The 10,640-nt window shown below is 32.7% G+C and overlaps 1 protein-coding gene across 1 annotated transcript; it reads left to right on the top strand.

The window, feature by feature from the left end:
* LOC109360068 (cytochrome B5-like protein) lies at positions 1–939 on the top strand. Its single transcript, XM_019604806.1, has 4 exons — positions 1–130; positions 220–263; positions 423–500; positions 707–939. The coding sequence occupies exons 1-4, from the start codon at positions 52–54 to the stop codon at positions 878–880; spliced, it is 375 nt and encodes a 124-aa protein (XP_019460351.1). The 5' UTR covers positions 1–51; the 3' UTR covers positions 881–939.

The raw sequence follows: 10,640 nt of genomic DNA on the forward strand, positions 1-10,640 counted from the left end.
TTTTTGCTGTTTTAGATTATATTTGCCACTAAAGTTTCTAAATTTCACAATATGGTTTTCATTGTTGCACTTGCATTGCTTTTTGGTCTCTTACTCGCTCTTCTTTTGATCCCACGACACCACAAATCTGGTCCATCTTTTTTTTAACTCTGTTTCATTTTCTTATAACTATTACATTGATGTGTGTTTATCTGATTGATTTCTTTGTATCTTTCTCAGGACAAAAGGGAAATGCTCACTCTACCTTAAACAACAAAGATAAGGTATATAGCTAATTCCCTTTTTTATGTTTAAGGGTGCATTTGAGTGAATAGTTTAATTAATCACTGATTCAATAAGTTTTTTTTCTTTTCAAATAAGCTGAAAAGAACAGATTTTTAGCATAACTTAGCATGTTTTCATGTACTATATCTTTATTGCAGGAATCAAAATCATTCAGTAAATCTGAAGTGTCTTTGCATCACAAGAGAACAGATTGTTGGATAATCATCAAGAACAAGGTGTGATATTCTATTGTGGTTTTATACTTCACATGAATGTGCTACTCCTTTGGTTTCAACCCAAATGGTATTTCTGTTTCAAATCTTATGTTCACCATTTAACCCTATCTAAGGCTACATTGTTGTTTACTAATGGTATGATTTAGGATTTGTACTGCTAGAACCGAAATGCGGTTAATATTTCTTTGGATTTCATTTTACTCTAGGTATATGATGTTACCCCATATGTGGAAGAACATCCAGGGGGTGATGCTATTCTAGCACATGCTGGAGATGACTCAACTGAAGGGTTTTTCGGGTATGCATCTGTTCCTTTTTACCCATTGTTTGTATGTGATGAAGATACTCCCTCTGGATTTATGTTTGTTTTCTCGTTGTAGTTATAGGTTAGATGGCTAGAATTAGCCAACAAAGGTCTGAGTGGAAGTTCTGCAATTTCCCCCCTCATTAATCACTGATATCAATCACCGTATTCTCTAGATATAAATAAGGGTTTCGAGGGTACTGGAAGGGAAGAGAAGCACAAAATTCCTTAAACGTCATGAGTTAGATTCCTATTATGCCTATATAATATCAGGTCCCTGAGACCCTCAGGGTTCAAGCCATTAAAATTAACCTGACAGGATTGCATACTTCAACCACTTGCTTTATCCTTGTCTGCTAAATGACTTTTCTCTCTCTATATATATTGACATCTATATGCAGAGGACAAGTTATAATTTGAATGGAACTCACGCAAAAGACCTTTATTGTGTAGGTTGTTGTTTTTATAAAGTATACTACTTTTGAAGACGATGACAAGGAAATTAGAGCATTGCACAATCAACATACTCTTCCTGGAGTGAGTTGTAGTGGTTTTAAATCTTAAATAGTTAATAGTGAGTGCAACTTATGGTTAGTGGTTTATTGGTCCAATCCAAGTGTGGTATGCTGATGGTGAACGGGAACGCTTCGGTAACTACATTTATTTCTTGTCATTAATTGATATGAAAATTCTTACTAGCTCATGAGAAATAGATATTTGGATTAATTAAAAAATGTTGATCACAATCATTGTTATAGTTTGTGTATGAGGGGATCTTATATGTTATGAACCACTACAACATATTTTTGGTGAAGAACATAGAAGCATGCTATTATAGTGATTATACTAGTATTTTTATTTTTATGTATTATAAGTTGTCTCTTAATTTCATCTCTTGAATTTTCTGTTAGATTGTCCCCCTTGGCCCTTTTATGCTTTAACCTCATGCCTATTGTAAAAGTCAATATTGTGTTCAACTAAAAACAATTAAAATGCTGTAGTGAAATTCTTTGGCACCCTAATACATCTAATTTCTCGTTAGAACTACATTTTGCTTAATTTTATAATTGACATAGAACTAATAGATGGTGTCTCTTGCATTAGATATTGTCAAAATATGGGCGTGTAGAGGATTTCTATCTTATGCGCGATGAGAAGAAACAAAATCGTGGTGTGTTTTCCACTTCTCTGTGATATTAGCTGGGAACTAGGGTGGGGTGAAGAGTTGGTTTTTGTGGTTCCCAGATTTAAAGTTGTTGAGGAAAACATGAACTGATTGATGCATAAGACTGTTATTCTTTTTTTAGACATTCCTTTCAGTGTTCAAAGGCATCTTAAATATGTGTGAATGATGGGGCAATATTTAATATTTAATGTCAATTTTGCAGGTGAGGCTTGTGTTTGAAGAATCTGAAATGAGTTATTGTAGTCAAGCTTACACATGGTGTTGTGCTAGAAGAAGATAGGTGATTTTTTTTTATGCTCTTTATTAGTTTTATTGAATCTTCCTTTTGTTATCAATTTCTGCAATTTTACTAATATGCATGCTTCTGTTTCAATTGGATTTTGAATGCAGGTATGGAAATACCACTATAGTGGAGAACACTGAGAGGTGGTGGATGGATCTCATTTTCCAAAGGATACATGCAGATTTTGGTTGTGAAATTTACGATTTTTTCTTACAATCTTCAATGGTTTCAAATCTTTAAGTGAATATAAATTAATGGATTGATTGACATTGAATAGTTCTCTTGTGTAATAGAACATTTCTTACTTTGTCTAATTTGAATATGACCTATCATTAGTGACATTCCTTGTTCATGATGTGGGCAGCACCTTATTGAGAAATATTAGAGATGATTAATTGATTATGCATATCTGGTTATATCAGCTTCCATGTTTTAATTTACTATACTCAAAATCTTTATAAAGATTGATGATTATTGCATGCAAAATTCACAATTGAGCCATGGCAAAGTGTGGCAAAATCCACAACTTAGCCACGGAGAGTGTGGCAAAATCCTCAACTTAGCCACGGTTATAATGTGGCAAAATGCACAACTTAGCCACGGTCAGGACCGTAGCTGCGTACAACAGACTGTGGCTAACTAAATGTTACCACATTTTGGTAAAGCGTAGCAATATCACATATTGACCGTGGCTAATTTTTAGCAACGCCATTCCTTGCCAGGGATACAATAAGTGTGGCCACTAAAATTAGCTACGGTTTTTTTCCACATTAGCCACAGTTTTGACCGTGGCTAAAAGGTTGTTTTATTGTAGTGAACCTTGCAAGTATTCTATATCTTTTAAAAAAGTGAGTTTTAGTATCAAACATAATATTTAAACTACATTTTGAGTTAGAAATATTATATTAAATTATTTGTAATTTTTGAACCACCTACACCAAAGTTTGCATTAAATATATTTTATGAGTATTATATTTTTTATAATAATTTACCAAGTAATATCTCTATATTATTTACATTATAACATTATCTTTCTTTTAATTTTTGATTAAATCAGTTAATAGTTATAATAACGTCTATAGTAAAATATCATCATGGTAATATGATACTTTTATATCTTTATCCATTTACATTTATAATATATTATTCTGTAGTTCTACTCCTTACCCGTAACCGTACAATATATATTTCCAATATGGAACAACCTTTCTTGTGATGTCTAAACTTTATAATATACATATATATATATATATATATATATATATATATTTCTTATAATGTTTACCTATCAATATATAGGATAAATATATCATATGTTTTGTATGGTATGTTTAGGTTTCTACCATTTCTCGTAAAAATATATAATCTATTATTATTTTCATTTATTTTTTTATAACTATATAGAAATTATTTGTTTGTTATTCAAGATAATGATATTATGAACTTATTTTTAAATTCCTTCTTTTCTAAATTGATATTATTTTATCCCATAGTTATACAATACTTATTATTATATACTTGTATTTATTTTTTGATGTTGGTTTATCCTAATGATCCTTATCTACACATATATATTGATGATCTGATCTACCTTTTGTTATACCTTATTATTTTCTTTAAATATCCAATCTCTTATACCTTGGATTTAGCTATCCTACTACAATTAATTACCATTATTAAATTTGTTATATTCCTTCTTCATAATGAAAATAGAAGTCGTCATTCACCCCCTTGAATCCGTTGTTTTATCTCTCAACATATATATTTTCTTTTACACAATGGTCATACTCCACTTTGTCTTATACACAAATGACCTCCACACATTATATATTTGTATTAATAAAGATTTACACATATGGTAAAGCTTATGGCATTCCATCTTCACTTTAAGTAACCATCTTGTTTATTTGTTCATTTGTTATTAGTTAAACTTTGTCTTACTTTAAGATTTATATTAAAGGAGATGAAATTGATTTTTATAAAAGTGTAGCATTGTTTTGTGTCTCTTTCTGGTGATATATTAAAGTGTTTCAGGTCTTCTAAATTGATATTGGTTTGGTCATTCATTGATAAAGTGTGATGCTTTGGTCAATTGGATGTTAGTGGTGGGTTCATGATGGTGCAATAATATTGAAGTTATGAGATAAAGTAGCTAAGGTGAGAGAGAAGACCAATGTGTTTATAGAGTATTTCATTGAAGTTCTTATATCTAATGCCCTCTATAGTTGGAGAGTCTTGTAGAGTAGGAGCTCCCACGAAAAATTGATTTTCATGTACGAATCCTTAATCATTTTCATAAGGATGTATAGAGTCTTAAATGTTTTGATTTGATGGAAATATGGGTCTATGAATTTATTTGTGCTTACCATAATGTGAGGTATTCGCTTATGATACTACACTGTCATGAAAGGTTGCTAAATAATATGGGTCTATAAATATTGGTGATATATTGATAATTATTTTATATGTCCAATTGTTTATTCAGTTAATTTTATAACTTTTTGTTATTATGATTGTTGTATTATTTGTGGCAATGTTATAATTTGGAATTATTCCATTTGAAATTTACATGTTGTTGATTATTGTGTTGGTATGAAAATTACTCAGATTTGATATTGGGGTTTGTGTTTATATAATATTTATTTTTATATGTGGAAACATTAAAAATAAATATTAGAGTGAGAATGGCAAATCAATTAGAAAAATTAGTGACTAGTATGGGATGAGTAAAAATAAAAGTGGAGAGAGAGTTAGTATTTTGAGAAAAAGAAGAAATATATTCTCGGGTTTGTGTGTAGTTATGTTGGAGTAAGAGCTTCAAAAATATTTTGCTTGATAAAAGATAGGTGTCCTTAAGTTCCTTTGATGGTTAATGATGGACAATATAGTTGGTTGGGAGTCTATGACTAATCACGTACTTGAAAGTGCAATGATATTCAGGGCTTTACCCATTGATATTGGTTTACTAAGTTAATTTCTTGGGCTCATCCCAAGGATATGACATAGTAAAAATGCATTGAGACTGAGATAACTAACTTCAATGATATTTTTGGAAAGATTAGTTGTTGAGAGCCAATGACTCTTCATACACTTGAAAGTGTAGTGAGATTTGGGACTTTAATTTGCCCAATAATGTTTTATCACTAAGTTAACGTCTTGAGCCCGTTCATTGGACTTGACATGACAAAAAAATATTGTATGAGACGACTAACTCATGTGATACTTGTTGAAATAAAAATTGATAAAACCTTTGGTAAAATACTTAATGGGCTAACTTAAGTTAGTGTGCATGTATTACATTCTTGTAATTGGAGAAAATGGAAAGATATGGTGATAGAAATATTGTTGAGAGTTTGGATTGGGACAACAATGATGGTGATTCATCAATAAGCCTTGATGGATTGCTTAGATGAGACGGTCCAGTAAGGGAGTCTTATAACTCCTATAACCAGAATAGTCTTGCACCCTTGTGCATTTCATGACCAATATAGAAGATTTCTGAAATGGACTGGACTTACCATGTAAGCACCTCTAATAGAGGTAATTGAAAACAATTGACATTATTACCTGTCGTTGTTAAGGAAATTTGTACTTTCGGTTGCTTTCCCACTAGAACCTTAGCTTTCGGGAACTGATGGCGATTGGTCGGTTGACACGCATAAGTGTTACGGTATAAATTTATTAATTGGGATTTGAATATCTTATTGTATAAGACTCTAGGTTCATGCATCATTTGGATTTGAATGACATTGGTTGATTATAGTTGTGTTAGGTGTTGTGTCACTTATGTAATTACACACAGTTATTAACGTTATTGGTTCTTACTCCATTCTCTGTATTTCATTTTGTCTGTATTATGCATATGAACATGTCTATTACAATTTTACTTTGGATATCTATTGATAAAAATGTAGACGAGAAGAACTTAGTTTATGTATGGTTTTTGTCTATGTTGAAATTATTGGCTATGATCTAGGAAAAACCTTGGTTTTTCTGCTAATATTTGCATAAAGTCACATTTTATTAAAAAAATAGAGTAAATTACATAGACATTCTTGAGTTTTAGTAAAATTACACAAATCACCTCTCCTTTTATTAAACCTACACAAATCACCCCTAATTATATATATACATTACAATGACTATCTCATGTAGGAGAGATAAGTGTAATTTTGTAAACAAAAAATGGCAACGACTGTAATTAAATCAAACAAAATATGGTATATTATGAAGACAAATTCAAATAGTATAAGATTCAATATATTTTTGTATCAATAATTCTAAGAATGTGTTTAAATCACTCTTATACTATATTGTAAGTGACCAAAATAATTAATAGACATTGACTTTTATATTATTTAAACTTGTATTCATAATATACCAATTTTTGTTTAACTTAATTACAATTATCTCTCCTACAAGGGTAGATAGTGTAATTATATAAATAATTATGGATGATTTGTATAGGTTTAAAAATGGGAGGGTGATTTATGTAATTTCACTAAAACTCAGAGGGTATCAGTATAATTTACTCTAAAAAATATATATGAAGGATTATTTTTGTATATATGATGCTTCGTTTGAAAGTGCAAAGTGTCAAGGATATCACTAACAATGTTTTGCCTATGTTTTAATGAAGACAATGTTTTATTAAAGCTTGAAGATGGCTCAACAATCAACATGCCTATAACTCATTGGTCATATCTAGACTAGGATATATAAATAGAGTCATTATTCTAAGTAGTCTGAGATGTGTGTCTTAGTAAGTGAGTATAAGTGAGGTGAACATAGTGCTAGTCTCTCAAGCCATTATAATTGTCATATCACATCCATGAGACATATCATCTAGTTTAATTATATGTTCATGCATTAATCATACATGTTATATGTGCATATAAGGGATAATATAACTGCTAAAACATGTATAGGAATTAAGCATAACATATAAGTAGTTTACCTTTTGAACCACGTATTTTAATATGTTGGTTAATCGATTAATGTGGTGACTTAATCGATTAACTCAACTATTTTTCTGTTATATCAGTGTTTCTGTTACAACTGGTTTTTGATTTAATAATGTTGCACTGGTTAATCGATTACCGTGTTACCTTAATCGATTAACATGTATGTTTTATGTTATAACTGTTTTCTGTTTTAACTGCTTAACTGATTGCAACGATTTGAACTATTAAAACTGCATTGTATAAGTTTAGGCAATTACCAGAAAAGTGTAGCATTGCATTCCATTGTATAGGATTGATTTAGAGAGCATATTTCGTGTTTTACATTCTGTTTTGCAGAGAGAATTGCATGTGTAAGGAGAGAGATTAACATGCCATATTTAATATTGATTCTTTGATTTGCGTACTGTTTTTCATATTCTTAGTCTCATCCTTATCTTGCTCACATGTTCATGCATTATTAGTAAAGATTCTTAGAGAGATATCTTGTGATTATTGTTTTTGATTAACTCGCATGTATATGATGGCTTGAGTGATTTGTGAGTGGGATACTCTCAAGGTCTTTCATTGTTATATTTCAAGCATTATTGTGCTTATAATACCTTGCTTTTGTAATCTTTTTTGTGTGTGTATTGGATTGATCTCTTGGTGTCTTACCACCACAGAGATAGTGATTCTTCACTAAGACTAGGAGGTCTTAATTTGAGAACAAGAATCTTGGATGGGGCTGGTTCGCGAGAAAGGTTTTCTTAGGCGATAGGTAGACTCAAACCAAGGGTTAGGTGTTCTAGATTTCAAGAAAGAAGTGTCCTATGTTTTGTAAATTGAGTTGGTGTATGTGATTATACTTGTATTCAATATAGTGAAGAAGAAAATCTCCCAAGATCAGAAGGGGAGGCCTGAATGTAGTTTGCAGTGGATCGCAAACGAACCAGGATAAAAATCCATCTTTGCACACTGTTTTCTCCTTTAATATTCTTTACATTTCTTGCTGTTTTAATGTGAGTTAAAAGCTGATATTTTGCATAATTGTGCCCTACCATATACTTGTTAATATTGCCTAAAAATATATACTTTATCTCTGTTTATTTGGTTATAAATAATTGTGCAATTTGCTGCTCTGATCATTCTGTTCTATCTGTGTATTAATCGATTAAGGTCTGTTGTTAATCGATTAACTAGGCTATTTCCAGAACTGGGTTTTGGTGCAGATTTTGGTTCAAGAAGCGGTGATTGATAACCGCTACACCTATTCAACCCCCCCCTTCTAGGTGTTCTTAGGCCACTGATACCTAACAAGTGGTATCAGAACTAGTACGACGTGCTAGCTCAACCGTATCCGTGTGATCCTTAGGGAATTTAAATGGGTTCCACCAACCCCTTTGGTGGTGATGGCGCATCCATTAACTGTCCTCCCGTATTCAGTGGCGAGGGATACGCCTACTGGAAAGTCTGAATGAAGATTTTTATAGAGGCCATTGATTCGGACATTTGGGAATTCGTGATCAGTGGACCATTCGTCCCACTTCACTTAGTGGATGGCGAACCGAAAGAAAAGCCCAAAAGCTTATGGACCGATGAGTAGCGCAAGAAGGCTCAGTACAACCTTCGCGCCAAAAATATAATTACCTCGGCCCTATCTTACGATGAATTCTTTTGGGTGTCTCAATGTTAAAGTGCCAAGGAAATGTTGGATACTTTACAAGTGACTCACAAGGGCACTAGCAAGGTCAAGCGCGCCAGGCTGAATGCGCTGACACATGAATACGAATTATTTCGTATGTTACCGAGTGAATCAATTGGCGACATGCAAAAGCGATTCACTCACATTATTAATCATCTTATTGATCTAGATAAAATGTTTACCAGAGGAGAACTTACTATTATAGTTTTACGTTGTCTTGACAGGAGATGGCAACCTAAAGGGACGGCAATCATGGAGTCCAGGGAACTAGATTCCATGCCTTTGGCAACACTGTTCAGAAAGCTTCAAGAGCATGAGATGGAGCTTGGACGTCTGACCATGCATAAGGAGTCTGATCAGAAAAAGAAAGGAATATCTCTTAAAGCTACAACATCACAACCCATTGAAGAGATAGACAATGATGACTCAGACATTGATGAAGAAACGCTAAACTTTCGCGTGCGAAAGTTTGGGAAATTTCTAAAGAAGAAAGGAGGGTTTAAGAGATTTCAAAAGAAAGAGGCGCGAGAATCAACTAAGAAAGGCAAGAACAAGGAGCACTTCACTTGCCATGAATGTGGTAAGTCGGGTCACATGAAGTTCCAGTGTCCCACTTACTTGAGGAAAGTTGATTCAGAAACGAGCACTCCCCGAGACTTCAAATCGAAAACGGCATACATCATTTGGGATGTACCGGAGGAAGAAACGACATCAAACACCTTTGATGAAGAGGAGACCGCCAAGTTGTGCCTAATGACCATAACAGATGAGGCTTGCGGATCAGGTCGTACAAAAGATGCTACAAATGAGGTATATTCTGACACATCATCCTCTTCTGATGATTCTCCCTCATATGATGTTTTATATGATACTTATGTCGATATGCATGAAGAGCTTAAGAAAATAGCAAAAAATAGTGCTGATAGAAAAAGAATAATTTTGCTAAATGATCAGAAAATAATACAACTACAAAAAGAAGTAGATGAGCTAAAATTGGAAAATGAAACTTTAGATCTAATTTTTTCTTGTAATTCATGCGATTGCTCTAAAAATAATTTATGTCAAACAACAACTTGTGAGTCTTGCGAGGACTTGAAAAACAAGAATTTTAACCTAAATGAAAAACTCGCAAAACTTACAAATAATCAACACCAATTAGATACTTTGCTTAGTAAAACGAAAAACATTGGTGACCACACTGGATTAGGGTATGTTCCCCCATCCTATAAAAATAGACCATATAGGAGACCTCTAACTCGTCCAAATAAAAAGTCTAATAAGAAAAATAGAGTTCCTACATGTTTCTATTGTGGCACACATGGCCACATCTCTCATTCCTGCTACATCAGGAAATATGGGATACCCAGTGTTGTTTACGCTTGGGTAAGAAAGGGAGATAACTCTCTAGTTACTAACAGAAAAGGACTCAATATAATTTGGGTACCTGAAACTAGCAGGTGATCTATTTTGTAGGTATGTCTACGAACACATGGGCAACATTGGAATCTTGATAGCAGATGTTCGAGACATATGACTAGAGACAAGTCAAAATTCCTAGACTTGTCATTAAAATAAAAAGGTTTCGTCCCTTATGGAGACAACAACAAAGGAAGAATCTTAGGCACCGGAAAATTATGTACATACGATCCGACCATGGCGGAGAATTTGAAAATCATAAATTTAATAAGTTTTGTAATAAGTATGACATCATGCATCAGTTCT

Source organism: Lupinus angustifolius, chromosome LG11 (assembly GCF_001865875.1).
Source record: "Lupinus angustifolius cultivar Tanjil chromosome LG11, LupAngTanjil_v1.0, whole genome shotgun sequence".
NCBI lineage: Eukaryota > Viridiplantae > Streptophyta > Magnoliopsida > Fabales > Fabaceae > Lupinus > Lupinus angustifolius.